At 36.5% G+C, this 18,870-nt stretch overlaps 2 protein-coding genes across 7 annotated transcripts in view; one reads left to right on the top strand and one right to left on the bottom strand.

Moving 5' to 3' along the window:
• Positions 1-274: 274 nt before the first annotated feature.
• CCDC53 (Coiled-coil domain containing 53) lies at positions 275-12,110 on the bottom strand. The gene is made up of 5 exons (XM_083125043.1): positions 11,973-12,110; positions 9,199-9,363; positions 7,148-7,286; positions 3,902-4,097; positions 275-561 (listed from the first exon to the last, which is right to left on the bottom strand). The coding sequence occupies exons 1-5, from the start codon at positions 12,021-12,023 to the stop codon at positions 471-473; spliced, it is 642 nt and encodes a 213-aa protein (XP_082981169.1). The 5' UTR covers positions 12,024-12,110; the 3' UTR covers positions 275-470.
• A 104-nt stretch (positions 12,111-12,214) lies between these two features.
• Tnpo-SR (transportin 3) overlaps positions 12,215-18,870 on the top strand; it is a 100,134-nt gene continuing 93,478 nt past the window's right edge. For 3 of the 6 annotated variants that reach the window (XM_083125040.1, XM_083125037.1, XM_083125036.1), the window contains exons 1-2: positions 12,216-12,530; positions 15,561-15,764. In XM_083125040.1, the coding sequence (XP_082981166.1) occupies positions 12,414-12,530; positions 15,561-15,764 (321 nt within the window). In that variant the 5' untranslated portion in view covers positions 12,216-12,413. Of the gene's footprint in view, positions 12,531-15,560; positions 15,765-18,870 lie in introns of all 6 variants that reach the window. The other 3 variants (XM_083125035.1, XM_083125041.1, XM_083125042.1) reach the window with 3 other exon arrangements.

Raw genomic sequence — 18,870 nt, 5'->3', positions numbered from 1 at the left:
GAGTCATCTTGAGTCGCTACTTGTACAGAGACTTGTGTAATCCGATCACTGAAACTTACGACGACGGCTGGGGGTTCACCTTGTTGACCACACGTTATCCTGCAACTGGTTGGATGATCGTCCAGCTCTGATGAGGCAGATGGTAGGTAGGCCCTCGCCCTCAACAGCTGTTGTGCCACAGGTTATTTAATAATATAGGCACAAGGCATACAGTAATTAATTTTTTTTAGTTGTGTATAATTGATCAAAAAAACACAAATAATTATTTGCTTTTTGTTTATTTTTTACTTTATTTGCAACATGTTATATTTATAATGCAGGTACATAATAAATAAATAGTCATTACGCATGTATAACTGCAGAAAAAAATGCAATATATATTGCATTCTTGGAGAACTTGCGGAACTGTCACAGACAACCACTATACTTCTCTTGATATGAATGCACTTTCAATTATCACACGTGATTTTTCACTCACTGAAACTACTTTCAGAGTCTTCATCACTCGAGTCTTCACTCTTTTCCTGTTTGGTCGATGCTGGAACAAGGGCATCTGGATTACTGTAACACACAAAGAATGCATTAGTAACATTACACAATGTGTGTGTGTGTGTAAGGCAAAATGAGTTGAGAATGTTTGCGTTGCAGTGTAAATTTACTTTCATCTTCAGAGTTGATATTCGGGAGTTTTCAGGCTAAAGTGATGCTTGACATTTCCAAGCAAACACACATGTAAATATTCCACCCTTAATTATTTCAATCAATTTACCAACAATTTTACTTTAAAATATTCAAGAATTACATCAGATTATTAAATTACATACAATTCAGTTTTTTCCCCCCACAAAACTAGTGCAAAATAAAAAAGAAACTGAATTTGCATAATTTCCAGGATGATTAGACTATGCGAAAGTGCCGTGCAGGATTTTTGCGAAGCCTATCAAATGCCAAAACGCTGGAAAAGTATTGGCAGGTATTGGTAAATCTATTCCAACCAATACTTTCCGATAGCAATACATTGGCATTGGCTGTCCTAAAACAAACCTATAGAAATAAATGCAAGCTTTCATACCAAAGTAAAACAAGCTGCACATGTTGATAGTGTGACACTTGGGACTGGGTGGATTTCTCATTGTGCCGTTTCAATCTTATGGTTGCCCATGTGCACTGAGTAATTTTTAACAGAAAAGAGGGACCTGTGTTACTTAATGCTTCTTGTCTGTAGCTTGTCACTTGGTTTTCAGTCTGACGGGTCCCTTAAATGTGTCCAATGCGATACTGTGTCCTGAGTGGGTCTTTGGATTTCTAATACAACGTGGAAATTTAATGAACAAATTGATTTCATGAAAGAATTTTTCATTTTGGTCTTTCACATCTGAACACTTCATATCCAGTTCAATTTCCATCTAGGCCTCCCCGATGGCACAGTGGTATCGTTGTCGCCTTGTAATCAAGGGGTCCCGAGTTCAATACCCGAAGGGGGCACGTAGTGGTTCGGATTCCACTTTAAACTGTAGGTCCAGTCCCGGTTAGCCTTACTGTGCATTAAGTGGACTTAAAACACCAACTCAACTCAATTTGCATCTGACTGGAACTCAGCCTTAGTGTTCTTCGATGGGAAATTTTCTGACTTTTGTGCCTGCATAAAGAGGTTGTGGGGTTAACCCAGTCTGTTAGCAATGCAAATTGGAGGTTAAAGGCAGCTGAAGCATGGTGCTGATCACATCTGCACTATGGCCAAAATCAAGAATGTGTGGGGTCCTACCTCCACACTCTCTATGTGCCTTTCGTTCAACTTTTGCTCTTTTGTGTGCAGGATGAATTGAAAAATTAATGAACTTACAAAAATGCTGCAATATGCTGGTAAAGTAAATGTCACTTCCAGCATTGTCGCCATAGCAACGGTAGACTCGGCTTAATAGAAAGTGCTCTGCATACTTTCCTCATGCATTTAGTATTGGAAACTGATGACGAGGGATACTTTTTGTTATAAGTGACAGTGTTTATCAACAAAAATGGTAATATGTATCTTGCACCATTGTAAAGATTAGATTCAGAAGAACACGAAGATAAAATGCAGGTTGCTCATAAGTGACAAGTTACAGAAGAAATAGGAAAACAAAAGCAGGCGACCAAGAAAGCGACCGGTAACTTACAATTTCTGCTACAGGCTTGCTGGATGAACGTGAGTCACATGGTTCTTTGTCTATGGTCAGATGTCTTATTCCTTTGCATATGACTGCAATCATTATGCACATTTCGTGCCTTTATACTAATGGGTACATTATGCACACTTCGTGCCTATATACTAGTAATCAAAAACTACAATGCATTTTCTTGCTCGGAAGAATATGTGTGTATAGTGCAGTCACAGATGTCGAAATAAATTTTTGTAGGGGTACACCATACTGTTCGAGGTGATGCTGGAACTGATTTTGAAAATTCAGGTGCCACAGTGACCAAGTGCCCTGTATTTGTTCACCTCTGGTTGCAGACAATCATATTTAGACCAAAATTCTTTGATACTGTTAAGTTTTATGATGAATACAGTACATCTATACCAAGATAAGAAAATCCCTGTCAAACTCCCGAACAAAAGTGGACAGTCATTTCTTTGCTCTTCTCACTTTTTTTTCACTTATGTCAGAGTGCTGCTGTGTTGTCAATAAACAAAATTAAATATTACATCTCTGCTTTGGTTTCATGATGATAAAAACATTTTGTACTGGATACAGGTGACGATAATGTATTGAAGAAAGTCGTGCATTCTGACAACACTAAGGGCAGGATTACATTATAAGCATCTGATTACCATTACCAATGTTCCACTTGGAAGCTTATGGTTGAAAATTTAATGACACAACCGGTGTGTTTTCTCTTGATCAAGTTATCTTATTCATGTGTGTGATGTAGTCATCTAGTGACATGTATTAATGAAGGAGGTTCTCTAGCTATTCATGTATCTAAAGCATCGTTTCTCAACCTATGGGGCCCGACCCACTTCTGGGTACCATGGGAGCATTTGGTGGGTCGCACAGTCGGGTTCAAAAATTTACTAAAATACATTGTTTTAACAATTGAAATTCAACTCGTATTTTAAACTCTACATTTCTGTATTAGCGCTCTAACATTGCTTTCTACCGGCATCCCAATAAAACATAACTGGTATTTAGTTAGATGTTAGACTACAGTACATTAGTCTTTTAAGTTAGATATTTACTCTCTAGAATGAAGTATGTATAATTTGTGTATAATTTGTTTAAGCAAATGTAAAAGAGGGCTTCTTAAAGTACTCCATGTTAGCAAAAAATATGATTATAAACTGGGTGCACACTCCTGCAAGTAATTGTGTTGGCCTGAATGCTTATGGGTCCCACGAAGTGTAATATCCTTCAAGGTGGGTCCCGGACTGAAAAAGGTTGAGAACCACTGATCTAAAGGCATCTGTTTGGTGGATACGCAGAGAGAGGTAACAAGCTTACCGTTAATTTTTCCATGCAGTTTTTCTTCACAATCGATATCACCACTTGTCTGGTAATCGTACAAGCCTGACAAAGCTGGTGAAATCAATCGCAAATAAAAACTGCGCAGAAAAATGAATCTTAAGCTTATTAGAGTGAATTAGCAATTCATGTTCTTCTTTGTAATTTTACATTGGATCAGTAGATTATTGGCTATCATTATTGTTATTACCTCATTACACAAAAAATATATCAGTTCGCTCCCATTAGAAAAGGATCTGAAGACATATTGGCCTGCTTATAAAAACAAAACTAATAGTGAGAGAAATTATAATTCAGTAATTGAATAAAAGATGGACAAATGAAAGTTTATCGTTGTTTTCGCGAGCAATTTAAGAGTTGATGCCCTACAACGGGACACGAGGAAAAAAAAAACTCACTCCAAAATATTTGGATCAAGTCCTTCGTTCTTCATTTTCAAGCGAACGGCCTGAAGAGGAACGCCAACTTGCACCATCCTAAAATATCGAGCAAATGTAGGATCCTGGCTAGCCTTCAGTCCTTGTGACTTCACTTCTTCTTTAGGTTTTTGCTGTTCCAGTGCTGGGGCTTGTTTGGTGGACTCTAAAGGTTTGTCTGAAAATGAAAAATGCACAGTAAAGTCAGCTTTAGGCACTTTTTTCCCTTTTATGACAAACAACACAGAAGTGGGTGCAATGATGGTAAGATATTAAACCAAGATGCCAGAGAATAGAACATAGAAAAAAAAACACTGTTCATTAAAAAAATTGAAGAGACAGGCAATGGGGCCCCACAATACCAGCTTTTCCCAAATTACTCACACTAGAAAATTTGCAACCTAGTATTTCTATTTCAGGAGGATAGCATGCATTTAAGTAATGTACCAATGCTTACAAATAAAAAATAACATCATAACCCTACATGTAGAATTTAACACATTCATTTGTGTGGCTAGTTTGAGGGCCTAGTATTAAAAAATGCCAACAGATGTCATAGTAAGATCATGTAAGCAATCCACTTGTCTCTGACCAGATATGATGGCAGTCATTGCTTTGTCCTAGCCAGCACCATGTCACAGCATGTGATAGTAAGCAGCCATGTAAACAACTTTAAGAATGATTACACTCAACTTTTAGTGTCGTGTTCAATATTTCAGTGATCTCTTCATCCACAGGAATGCCACTATAAAGTGAAAATGACTAATTGTGTGATCAAACACTTGTTGATGGTAAAATTAAGCAAGTGCAAGAAACATTCGAGTGTTTTAAATTTATTTATAAAACTGATTGTAATGAAGGACCCAGTGAATCACCACCCCGAGAAGTAACACTTGTCATTCTCCGTGTGTGACTCGAAGTCAGCTGATCGTGAAAGGAGTACATGATATGGTTTATACTACTGTACTTCTAACGTACACTTTTGTGAAATTCATTATTTTTGAACTGGATATATAACTAGAATTGATTACAGTTTCAAGAACGCAATACATCTATTTTAATAAAAATAGTACAGTAATAGATAGATAGATACAGTAAATCCTCATTTCATGATGAACATCTCCATTTACTTTTCATTGATTCCCTCAAACATTTTTGTTTTTCATTCGTGAAGCACAATGATATGAATTAATAAAAGAAAGGTACTCAGCTTGGCAAGTCAAATTGTTATAATTCAATATTTCATCAAGATTACTCGATGGATTGATTTGCTTCATTTTACTTCGCTTCTTGTGCCACTTTTGGCTAATTTGCGAAGATGGGGATGAGTGATATGATGAAATTGATGAATGGACACTCACAAACATCCCACGCCGAGGCCGGGATTCAAATCCGGGACCCCTGGAATCGTAGTGCAACATCAAGGTTAATTATTCGGGGATATAAAAACAGCAGTACTTACACATGGAGGCTAGACATGCTAAAGTGACTACCTTTCTTTTAATTATTGCGATATTGGCGAGCTTTTATCAATATTTTAAAAAAATATTCTATAAAATTTGCCAAAGTTTGTTTAAATACCATTTTATGCCCAAATAGGCTAATAGGGATTATACAACTTAACCTTCCGGCACTCGCGCTTATTTCTGTCACATGAGTACTCGCACATTGTATTTTTACAACACTCACTATTTTCAATCATACAATTGTAATTCTTCAATAAAGTATTTTTTTATTTTCTTAATATTTATTAATGCTTTTTACACTAATTCTATCAATCATGAATACTAGTAATCATTGAATAAAATAAAAAGGTGAAACAAAATATGGGGATGGAATTGAAAAAAGAACACAAGCGTACAGACACACATTCACTGCTTCATTCTTCTGTTGCAACTAAACAAGTTACTAATAAAACCACATATTTAGCAGTAACTATGAGGAAGGACCAACAAACGAATACGTTGGTGGAATCTATTGTTGGTGACCAAGCTTTTGATTTTTCTTTTAAAAAGAATACATTCGAACAAGTGTTCTCGGGTTACCAGCCAGGTTAAGTCTATGTTGGCTTCCAACGTTTCAAGCGCATACATTGTTCTCATCATCAGGGAATATAGAAATTGAGACAAGTGTGGGGTTAAATATATGACAATTATGGTGCGGAATTTGGATTCTACCTTCTTATTGGCTCTCTCTGGTTTCTGGTGTTTTCATTGGCTGAAGGGACCACATCCTCATGTTTGGCTGACGAAGAATCGGTGTGCGTGGGCTTTCCGACCTCTACCTTAGTGTGCATAGTTTCCACAAGGCTCAATGTCTTGCGGTTCTCAACACACTAGCCCACAGAGCAGTAACCATTTCGGACGAGGATAACCTACATTCAGAACTCAACCATCTTAGAACCATGCTACAACAGAATGGATACTACATCAGTGACATCAACAAGGCAGTGACATCTCAGCGGAAACCAACCCTGGACAGCAGTGTGGTCCTTAGAAGGGCCAATTCCTCACCACCCTGCTAGCAGCAACACAGGAGAACCTCCCACTACAACAGTTTTACCTTTTATTGGGCACACTTCTGGGAACTTAAGTATAATTCTCGCCACCACCCACAGACCACCACTCAAGACCAAGGCTCTTCTCCGCTCAGTCAAAGGATAATCTGGAGCTATGGATTCCAGGAGTATATCGTATTCCTTGTGAGTGTCATCCACAGTCATTTGTATTCTCCTCTCCCTTCCCCTTATCTCATGCCTGTAGTCTTGTGCGACTGTGTTACAGGTGCATGTTTACTTCGGTCAAGCTGTACCTACAGTTTAAAGTGTGCTTAAACTGACAATTGAACCTGGGGACTTTGATTACAAGGCATCAGGGAGGATATAACACTACATACAAGTAAATACAATCAAAAGCAACAAAGGACTATAATAATTAGAAGATGTGTACACCAATGGCATATTCTGAAAATTTGATCTGCTTTAATGCAACAATTCTTATTTATTATATAACAATTAGATATAATACCAATAAAACACCAGACATGCAAGTTAAACAAAAATAGAAGGCAGACAACTTCAAATTCTCCAGCAATTTCTACACATATAAAAAAAAAACTTGGTTTAATGGCGGTAAACCAGTTAACATGGGAGAATATGCCACCGGGGTACACTTATGTGGAATAAAATTATAGACATTGGAGTTAAAGATAAGTGCATATTATATTTACTTTCTTCTTCTCTGGAGTGATTTTGCAAAACTGTTGATTTGTCAATGTCTTCTGCAACAGATTGGTTTGCATCTGGCAGGGAACTGGTGCTTAGGGCCTGTGGGGGAGTTACATTATCCAATCCTGGGATGGATGATAACTGGAAAAAGGAGAAAAAGAGGATGATACCTATAAAAACAATTACGAATAATACTAAAATACATCTTAAAGCAGCAAAAAAAAAAAAAAAAAAAAAATTGGCTTTGTCAGCAAAAAAAAATAAATACAGTGGAACCTCGATTTTATGATTTTCAGGGAACCAAGTAAAAAAAACTTACAATGTGGGAAAACTGAAAACATAAAATAGGATTTCAACTGCATATGCTTACCTTGATGTAATCAAGTTTTATATAATAATCAAAATTTAATTACTGAAACCCACTCATTTCAGTCAGATTCCAAATTCATGTACTTGACAGTCATACTAAGAAATGAAAATGATATTGAACTTTAAAAAAAAAAATCTGTCAATGCATGTTACTTTTGTCACTAATATTTTTTTATCCTCTCATCTAATGTCAAAAAATATAGCAGTTAAAAGTTACATAAAAGTTATTTTTGTCTGCAGCATGAAATGGGTGTGAAACATAGTCGCATATAGTAAATGTTCAATTTGGACATAAAAATCCTTCTAAAAATATTTATAAACTTTCATTAAACATTAACATATTTTAATTAAATAACGCTGACAGGTTAATAGTTTTTCAAAACACAGTTTCATTTGAGTGAAAGTTGGAAAGAGTATTGTTTGATTTGGGTGTTAAAAATTAAATTGTTATAAAAATAAAAATATTACTGCAAGATGAAAGCTATTTGGAAGAACATTCTGATTAATTTATGTTTGTTCTTCCCTCAACAGGTATCAATGCCTAAAAGTCTAGACTATAAGGCAACAGTACCAGTGCTACTCTGGGAGTTATCAGGGAGGTCCTCCAGGTGCAAGTAGATAAATTGCATTTAAACTACAATAAATGATTGATTGATTTGCTTTACTTCGTTTTGTGTCACTTTTGGCTAATTTGTGAAGATGGGGATGAGTGATGATATGATGAAACTCACAAACATCCATGTCTAGGCCGGGATTCGAACCCGGGACCCCTGGCATCGTAGCACGATGTGCTAACCACTCTGTCATGGGGGCTGGCTTAAACTAGAATAATTTTAATAATACTGTCTCTGGGCCGACATAGTGCGTGACATGGCACTGATGCACATTTTCACCCCGTAACGTCTTGCATATTTACGCACATATCTTTAGCAAGTAGACAATTATATTTATATTTCATAATGAGTACTAACCTGTGTTATAAAAGTTGTTCAAAGTTGTTCACGCAGTATCTAAGCCCACAGCCAAAATGAACACACTGTACCAGTAATGATTCTTGTAACAAAAAAGGAGAATATGCCTGAATATTCATTCCAGTGCCTCCAGTCACAAGAAAAATATTTGGTACAGGTATTAAAACGAAAGGACTGTTCTGACTATATCGGGATGTCTGGCACCCTTAATTACATGTCTTGCAAAACTTTACATTTTTCCCTTTAAGTATCTTACACAAACCAAATTGAAAGGAAAACATGTGCTGTTTACATTAGTGAAAACTGAATAAAATGTACACTTCTGTTCATATGAAGTAGCACATACTTCAACTGTTCAACCCTACAAAGAATGTGGCATGTAACAGTTGGCTGTTTCTCAAAGACACCAAAATTTTAACCTCCTTTCCACATATACACTTTGGACTGCATTTGGCAGACTTGCAAGGCTCAGGCATTTGGACAGCCAGCCAGCATAACCCTCTGTGGAGCTTATGCTGTGTTGTCCGCACATGTTTGTGACTGTCCCTTCATCCCCTCATCTCATCATCACACCTCATCCTCATCTCTGCAATTAGGTGAAAGTGGCAGAAAAGTAAATTAATCAATCAACCTACAAAGAGTGCCACTTTATGTGAACAGGAGTGTACATTTCATACCTTCAGTTTTCCAGCATATGATTTAGAAAAACTCACCTTTGCCTCTAATATGCTTAATGATGCTTCTAATTTTTGAATTTGCTCTTCAAATTTTTCAAGTTTCATTTCACACGATCTCGAGAACTTGTTCAGGAATGACACTGTGTTTGTCAAAAAGTGATTTACAAATGCGAGAGTTCTCTTCTGTTGTATCGCACCCACCTGGAAATCAAGAAAGTTAGTAATTCAACATGCCAAATATGCAACATGCACGTTATTTTTGTGGCGCTAGGATACAAGAAAGATAACAACAATAATAATTCAAGGGCCATGAGTATCTTCCTTCAAAAAGTACATTCAGGATCATACCATTTGATGGCCATGGTAGCTCAGCCGTTAGGGCATCTAACTACCATGTGACAGACCCAGGCTCAAACCCCAAAAGGGGAGAATTGGAATTTTTTCCCCACCTATTCAAGTGGCTGCAGCACCCACCCAGCGTCGCACAAAGTGGGTACCTGGAGGAAAATCTGGGGGGTAAATGCGCGTACCTGGAGGAAAAAGAGGGGGGTAAAGGCAGCCAGAGCTTGGTGCTGATCACATCACCCCAACTTCCGGCTGTGATCAAGAAAGTGTGGGGCCCTAACTTCACACCCCCTATGTGCCTTCATGGCATGGTGCAAATCACAAGGTAGCACTTTACTTTTTACAATTAGAGGACAGCGGAATTTGCACTTTTGCCACAGAACTGGTGCCAGTGCACTTGCTCACAACTGGATTTGATTGGAGACTTACAATGTTAGCAACTTGAAACTTGTACAGGTCTGTCTGTACAGGTATAATGTAATGAAAATACAACATTTTTGTGTATTTATATTACCATATATATACTTGGGCCCACTTCTAAATTAGAAATATATGTCCACTTAACCCGGCTGATCCCCTTAAGAGTTTTTGGAGCGAATTGACAGTATAGAGAAAGTCTCCAATTTTGTTAATTTTCGGTATACTTACTAATTTTTTCATCCTAATCACGAATCTGTTGTAAAAAACTGAGGGCCACGTCTGGAAATTTGAAAAAAAAGAGGCCGATATATATATATAAAAATATAGCAGTTAAAAGTTACATAAAAGTTATTTTTGTCTGCAGCATGAAATGGGTGTGAAACATAGTCGCATATAGTAAATGTTCAATTTGGCAAACTTTTACTTGAATTAAATGGTAACACTTCGATCTAGTGAAAACGGATTTCTTCAATTTTACAGAAGAAACTACAGTAACACTTTACTATACCGGAGACGGATTTCTTCAAATTTACAGGAGAAAGTACTTACGCAAATCATTTTCTGTAGCGTTGTTGATGTTCGGGAATGTAGTTTTGATCAATTTTAATGTGAATGCATATGGTTTTCTACGAAAATTTTATTTCCGACACGCTATTGCTGCTGCCGCCATTTGCTTTCTGCACGAGAGCACAATACGCTCTCGTATTGTCCGTATATGCTAAATTGAACGAAAGGAGTGCTAATGGAACCTAACCTAGTAGGCATACCTCGTCCCCGTGTTGGCTATCGTGAATTTTTGGGCTAATGTCAATGGTTTTTGGGGCTACCCGTGGATGGTTTGTGGGAAATAAGGAACAACAGTAAGTACTCGTTAATATAAGAAATAGACATTATTTTCGTTAGAAATTCATTATTTCACCTAAAGAAATGTTCCGCAATGCAGAATAGTACGTTAGCAATGTAAAAAATTGCGAAATAAATCATTGATAGGTGTCTCCGGTATAGTAAAGTAGTACCGAAACTACTTACAGAAATAAGTTTCTATAGCATTATCAAAGTTTGTCAATGGACTTTTTTTCATCGCGTAATCTTTTTTTTAGCACGAATTCATGTTTTTTTCCTAGAAAAATGAATTTTTTAACTATGTTTGCCTAACCTAACGGAACCTAACCTAACCTTACCATGAATGGTTTTTGGGGCTATGCATGAATGGTGTTTGGGGCTATGCGTGATTGGTTTGTGGGGCTATCCCTGAATGGTTACTGGGGCTATCTGCTATTATTTTCGTGAGAAAAGCATAATTCCACCATAAAAAATGTTCCGCAATGCAGAATACGTAAGTAGAAATGTTAAAAAGGACGAAATAAATGAATTATAGGTGTTTTCACGAGATCGAAGTAATACCAATTAAATTCCACCAAGAAAAAAGAACAGAGATAAACATTTGAATTTAAGAGGACAAAAAAAAAAGATTGTCATAGGTATTTATCATTCATTAAAAATGTGTTTCATTTTTGTGTAAACTCTCTATGGGCTCTTGCAAGTGTAGAAGACTTTATAATTTAAATGTTAAAACCACTAAAATGTATATGGCTTTATAGTCTCAAGAATATCAAATAAAGATCTCTCATTTCGTTCTGTAATTTAAATTACTGCAGCAAAAATGGTAAAAGCACGGTTCTTATGACTATACAATGGATGAAAAATACCGTTAACAGATGTGTGCTATATCTGGGAAGTATTGTGACATAGTTCAATCATTATTTCTAAATTTTCACACAAATAGTGTTGTTTCGGGCTGCATGTGTTAATGAATAAACATGGTATTATTGAAGGAACAGACATGTCACACCTTGAGAGTCGAACCTTGTTATACACTTATTAATCAGCAACATTCTCGTGTTCATAATGATATTTTCTATTAATTTTATGTGAAACAAGGGAGGGAAGGAATTCTACAAAAGGTCTCTACTTTCCGTTTTATTGCAGATACATGGGCTTGAAAATTGAGTACACAATACTAATTTGCGACAATTTATTTTTACCTTCGTATAATCCAAACCTGGTCCTATTAATGGCAATCCGTCAATATCCATTTTAAAAAGGAATATTAATGAATACCGAAACTAGAGAATATCAAAGTAGAATAATGTTCAATCATGTTTATCTTCCATTACGCTAGTCGCCATATTTAATTGAGGGCGAAATTAAACAAAAGAGATACTTTATTTGTTATTTCATTTCGGTTAATTTTATTTTAAATACATAAATATGGTGTTGGGTGATAATAAATAGAACCGTATATATTTTATAAAGACATGCTCCACGTTCAAAATTCATAAATTATTATTCTCTACATGGCATTGAAGGCTCATCATCCGCTTCCTCTTTCAGTTTCAGATGCATCTCTGTACTTCCTGAAGATAGTGCATTTGTGAAACTGTTGTGTTGTTTTTATGTGTAATTAAATTTCATTTTGTAAGAAAATGAACTCATCACCACCTTTGGAAACTGTTTTTCAAGCCGTTTTTACCTTATATCACAATCCAGACACTTCGGAAAAAGAAAAAGCTTCCTTATGGCTTGGGGAACTTCAAAGATCGGTAAGTTAAAATGAAACCTGTATATTTTGAAAATAATTTTTTTGCTGAAGTTATATCTGTTAAAATATATAACAAGTACAGGTTACCAAGATATAGATGTATAATAAGTAGATCTGCATATGTAACACGCCGGAAAAGTAAATGCGAGGAAACCTGCTTTGTGTTATGAATCTGTTGTCAAAAGCAATAAAAATCGTTATTGTCGCATAGAACTTCACCTTTCGTTTCTATTTGTTCACAAGAAACTAAGAACACAAAAGAGTTGTTTTTATGTTCGAAACAGCAGGCAGAAATGCAGTGTACTGTAGGCGAAGAGTGAGCATAATAATTTTCCGATATGTGAATGGTTCGAGTTTCTTATGTACTCGGTTCATTTGCATATTTTGGAGTATTACATACATATCTTGTAATACGCCACCCTATATGTGCACATGTGCAAAACATAACTTCATGAGTTTTACTACTGTGTACAAGGCCACTCAAGAATAAATTGGTAACACTTGACTATACCGGAGACGGATTTCTTCAAATTTACAGGAGAAAGTACTTACGCAAATCATTTTCTGTAGCGTTGTTGATGTTCGGGAATGTAGTTTTGATCCATTTTAATGCGAATGCATGTGGTTTTCTACGAAAGTATATTTCCGACGCGCTATTGCTGCTGCCGCCATTTGCTTTCTGCACGAGAGCACAATACGCTCTCGTATTGTCCATATATGCTAAATTGAACGAAAGGAGTGCTAATGGAACCTAACCTAACAGGACTAACCTAACCTAGTAGGCATACCTCGTCCCTGTGATGGTTCGTGGAGCTATCGTGAATTTTTGGGCTACCGTCAATGGTTTTTGGGGCTACCCGTGGATGGTTTGTTGTAAATAAGGGACAACAGTAAGTACTCGTTAATGTAAGAAATACACATTATTTTAGTTAGAAATTCATTATTTCACCTAAAGAAATGTTCCGCAATGCAGAATAGTAAGTTAGCAATGTAAAAAATTGTGAAATAAATCATAGATAGGTGTGTCTGGTATAGTAAAGTAGTACCGAATAAGGTAGTATTATTATAGAATTGCTGAAATTCTTACAATTTATATCCTTTAATGAAGACCATGGTGCAGTGGTAGCGTCGTCGCCTTGTAAGCAAGGTGTCCTGGGTTCGATTCCCGGTGGAGGCACATAGTGGTTCGGATCCCACTTTAAACTGTAGTTCCAGTCCCGATTAGACTTACTGTGCATAAAGTGGACTTAAAGCAACAAATCAATCCAATCCTTTAATGAAGACAATCTTGCATGATATATTAACCCTTGATTTTTTAGTTTCTATTCCTTTGGAGTCTTCAAGTGCTGTTGGTAACAGTTTAGTATATCAGAAACACATTTCTTCATTTTTACAGAAGAAATTACTTACGGAAATGAGTTTGTCTAAGGTTTACAACGTTCGTTGAGGTATTTTCTTTCATCGTGGAATATATTTGACCGGGAAATCATGTATTGGGTCCATGTAGAAATTTTACAACCCTGATTTCGCAGGGGATTTTTTTTATATATATAGAGTATGTCCTGCTAATTGTGAATAATAAAGTTCTGGAACGCGGAAATAAGTATTTACGACTGTACAGCTGTTTGAAGTTGAAATGTAGCCGTTTGAAGTTGCGAAGGTGGTTGCTGTGTTGAAATTTCCCACCGATTCCAGGCTCCGCCCCTGGCGTAATTAACCTACCACCTCCTACTGCTACCGTGGCCCCGCCTTTCTATATAGAGTCCCTTTTGAAGCTATGTTAGAAACTGGCCAGAGCCACCTGCCCCTAATACTATTTTTTGCACCAACGCAGTTAGGTACAAGTTAAATTGAAAGTCCAAAAGAGAAGTTGTATGTCAAAGGTCTTTGTTGTCCTTTTCCGCAGAATACTACCCTCCCCTGTCTGTACCATCATAGAAATAAGAAGTTGCAAATTATCCCATCCCACAAGTCATTTCTGGCCCGCGGTTGCAAAGAGAAATGTGAGCAATGTTCCACAAGATAACGTATTTACACACGCTGAGGATACCTTTCAACAATATGTTGAATGATATTCTTCATGGCGACGAGACGCGATGAGGGTGAGAGAGAGTTTTTCTGACATTACTCTTTTATAGAATGGCAATGAGACTCACCCAAACCTGTAGCCAATTGGTATCTTGGAGCAACTGTGACTAGTGTGGTGCTGATCATACTACATCCACTATGATTAATATTGAGAATGTGCCTTCATGGAATGGTCTAATGCACAGGGAATTGCTCTACCTTTTATCTCGCCCATTATTTCCCTACTTGCTTCATACTTCTTTTCTTATTTAATCATTATAATATTGTTACCTACATATATTTCTGTTTAGGGAACAACAGACCCACTGTACCCCCTCGAGAATTACGTTGACATTTTTTTAATCGACAGATTTCAATGTTTTATGCAATGTAAAAGTGGTTCCAGCGTTAGGAAAGCACAAATAACAGATATTTGATACCAAAATATGGCACACGTAAGTTAAAATCTGCAATTTCGAAGTTTTTTGCCACTTTTTGTTAGTAAAAACTGTTTGTGTGGACCTATACTAAAATAGTGAAAGAACATGCCAAAAATTAACTTATCAGTACCAAAGCTAACAATCTTAACCGAACTACGTAAAATTATAGCTGCTGTTGTGGAAAGTCGTTTTGGGTGCTATATTCACTTGCATTAAGCCTTCGGACTGTTCCGCTTCACAGTAATGCGTGAAACCTGCGGGTTGTTCTGCTTAACAGTAAAGTAACATGCTAAGGTAATAGATGTACTTTACTTCACAATAACACATTTCCGGGAGCTAAAATCAACTGAAAACATTCATAAGTAACAAAATCTTCATAAACCATACAAGATATTTCACTTTTTCTAGGGGGTACAGAGGGTCAAGGGTACCACAACATATTTATGTATTATATACCAATAAATATTTGTCCTCAATGGTTTATTGTAAATGAAAAATCCCTTTCTTTTTTTTCCCCCCTCCAGGTATTTGCGTGGAAAGTTGCAGATGATCTGCTACATCAGAAGAGAGATCTGGAGTCATGTTACTTCGCAGCACAAACAATGAGGACTAAAATCCAGTTGTCGTTTCACGAACTTCCATCTGAGGCTCACTCATCATTACGGGACTCTCTAATGGGACATATAGGACAGGTTACGGAACAAACAAATACTGTTATTGTGACACAGGTAAGTTTTACATTACATTCAGTCAACATTGATAATTTGCATTGATCTGTGTCAGGGTTGGTTGATCAGTCAACTGCCAACTGAGAATTCTTGAAATTCTGGGAGTTATTGGCACCAGGGGTCATGGTTCGTGTTGTAACAAGGTATAATGCTTAACCCTAGCTAACCAGGTTGGGGGGGGGCTCACACTTATCACTAAAATTCAACAAACAATTTTGTTATGGAACCTGTGTTTCCTTTGTTGATTATGTTTATTATTTAAAAAGTAAAGTGTTCCCCTGTGCTTTGCACCACACCATGAAAGCATATAGGGAGTGTGGAGTTAGGGCCCCACACTTTCTTGATCACGGCGGAAGGTGGAGGTGATGTGAACAGCACTACAGCACTATGCCCCTGGCTGTCTTTTTCCCCCAGAGTTTCCTCCTGGTAATTAGAAAAATTACAATCATTAATAAAAAATAATAACCAATTATTGCATGAGTGTCACACACATATGTTACCATTTGCTAAAACTCTCAAAAACCAAGATATTTTTTTATTATTTTCCTGTAGTTTACGGTTATTACAAGCATAAGAAAACAGTTTTTTCTTTGTGACGTTTCTTGTGTAATTTCTTTCCTTGATCTGCAAATTAAGACAACTGACTCAACAATTCAAACATCAGTCCATAGAAAAAAATTAGCGGGGGAAAAATACATCCATGCCAAATCAGAACATTCGCGTATAACAATGGATAACATATTTTTAAATTTTTTCCTGAGAGCACAAAGACTATGTTCTAATAATGAGGATATCAAAAATGAAGAAGAAAGGCTCTTTAATATAGCAAAAGAAAATGGCTTTCACACTAACAGAATAAACCAAATCAAAAAACAAGTTGCAAGAAAACTAAAGGAAAAGAGAAATACAGACAAAGATGAAAAATCTGTTGAAAAGAAATTTGTGTGCATTCCATTCCACAAGGGATTCTCACATAAAATTGCAAAAATTTTTAGAAGTTTTAATTTCAAAATTGTTTTTAAATCACCAAGAAGTTTGGAATGTACATTTAATGAATTCAAAATGAGAAACTCGCTACCAGATGTGGAAACCACAGGAATATATAATATAAGTTGTTCATGTTCAAAAGATTATGTGGGACAAACAGCAAGGAAAATGGCAATAAGATGGCACGAACATGATTTGGACATTATAAATCTAAACCCAAGAACAGGTTTGTCAACTCATATCATCGAAGAGAAGCATTTGATTAAAAAGAGAAGGGTTTTAAAAAGATTAACGGGAAACACAGAGTTGAATGTCTGGGAAGCCTCGTTCATTGCAGAAGAACACTGGAATAAGTTAAATAATGAAAATGGTAACATAGATCCAGTGTGGAGTTTTCTTTTTCACAAATGGAGTAAGCCACCATCTTTAAAATTTAATGTAACAGAAAACATCAAGAGACTTTGTGAAAACAATGATGAATTTGAATTACCTGATGATATTTGGGATTCATAATTTAAAAAAAAAAAAATAAATAAAAAAAAAATTCTAAAATAAAAATAAAATAGACTGCTTTTTTCACAGTTAAGTTGCTATATTACAACAATGTAACATTGACAACATCCATTATATAACAGATTCTTTTTGTTTAAAAATTACTAACCATTGTTATAACTGTATCTTTAGTCAAAATGAAAATAAATGTCTGATGAAAGGAGCGTGTGTTCTCCTGAAACGTCACAAAGAAAAAACTGTTTTCTTATGCTTGTAATAACCGTAAACTACAGGAAAATAATTCTATCATGCAAGCAATGCGTACATACAAGAAAAACTATTTTTTTATTTATGCTTTTTTTTGTTTGTAGAGGGGCAGTTGTTTATTAATTATAATAATTACTAAAATTACCATCATTACCAACTAATTGTACAGTGTCACTGGCATGAGTGTCTCGAATAACACACATTTAAATATGGCACCTGATAGGTCCACCAAGTGCATTTTCCCTCCCATTTACCTTACATTTATGTTTTTATGAACCAAAGTAATACATAAATATTGAGAACACCGCGGTAGCTCAGTCGGTAACGCGTCTGACTACCATGCTCAAGGTCCCGGGTTCGATCCCCGGCCGGTTCAAATCCGGGAACTTTTCTAACGGTGAAAGCGGCCCCGGCGCCCACCCAGCGTCGAATAACATGGGTACGTGGGGGAAACCCTGGGGGGTAAAGGTGGTCAGGGGCGTGATGCTGATCACATCACCCCCACTCACGACCGGATCAAGAAAGTGTGGGGCGTTACCCCCACACCCCCTATACGCCTTCATGGCGTGGTGCTATGCACAGGGGAACACTTTACCTTTTTACCTCTTTATAGGGAACAATGTAATTTATTTCCAATTTTTTATATAAATTTTCAGTGTAAAAATTGAAAAATTGAGTTGGTGGGCCTGTCAGCCCCCCCTAGGGTAAGCTAGAGTTTAAGACCTGGATTTTGACGTAGCTAAAACATGTAAAATATGTAGACCCACATAAGTATGTAGAATGTATCACTAAAATATGTAGTTAGACCCTGGATAATTATGTAATTACAGGGTTTTTTCCTGTTAACATTTTTATATCGATTCAGTGAAATGCTGGCATTTCATGCTAAATTCATACTAGAAACATGTATTTTGAAGTATGTTTACATATTTCCTGACATTTTCATATTAAATCAACATATTATTCGTCGAGGACCTTGCTGACCATCTCACAGCTCCCTCTAGTAACTAACTTCTTTTCGCAGATGACTAAAATTTTCAGAGAAATCTCCACTTCCGATACTCATCTTCTTCAGAAGGACATAACAATATTTACTTCCTGGTGTCTGACATTTACAATATTTACATCCTGAAAAGTGTACTACTCTCACCATCTCTCTGAAAAAGAACCTGTTAAAGTCATCTTATTCTGTCTCTGGCAATAACATCCAAACAGTATCCACTCACAAAGACCTACCTAGGCATTGTTTTCGACCAAAAGCTCACATTTGAGGAACAAATTTTAGGCACCACTAAAAAGCCCATGCGTCTCTTAGGTTTACTGTACCGTTTCACTTAAATAAGTGACATTTCAGCCCTCA

The sequence above is a fragment of the Lepisma saccharinum genome, chromosome 7, assembly GCF_977018435.1.
Source record: "Lepisma saccharinum chromosome 7, izLepSacc3.1, whole genome shotgun sequence".
Lineage (NCBI taxonomy): Eukaryota > Metazoa > Arthropoda > Insecta > Zygentoma > Lepismatidae > Lepisma > Lepisma saccharinum.
This window is presented reverse-complemented; position numbering and strand designations above follow the sequence as displayed.

Coding starts and splice junctions, on each gene's coding strand:
- CCDC53 (XM_083125043.1), bottom strand. CDS start 12,023: ATGGATATTGACGGATTGCCATTAATAGGACCAGGTTTGGATTATACG. Junction 9,364..11,972: donor CAGGTTTGGATTATACGAAG/GTAAAAATAAAT, acceptor CTTGATTTCCAG/GTGGGTGCGATACAACAGAA. Junction 7,287..9,198: donor TAAGCATATTAGAGGCAAAG/GTGAGTTTTTCT, acceptor TCCTTTTTCCAG/TTATCATCCATCCCAGGATT.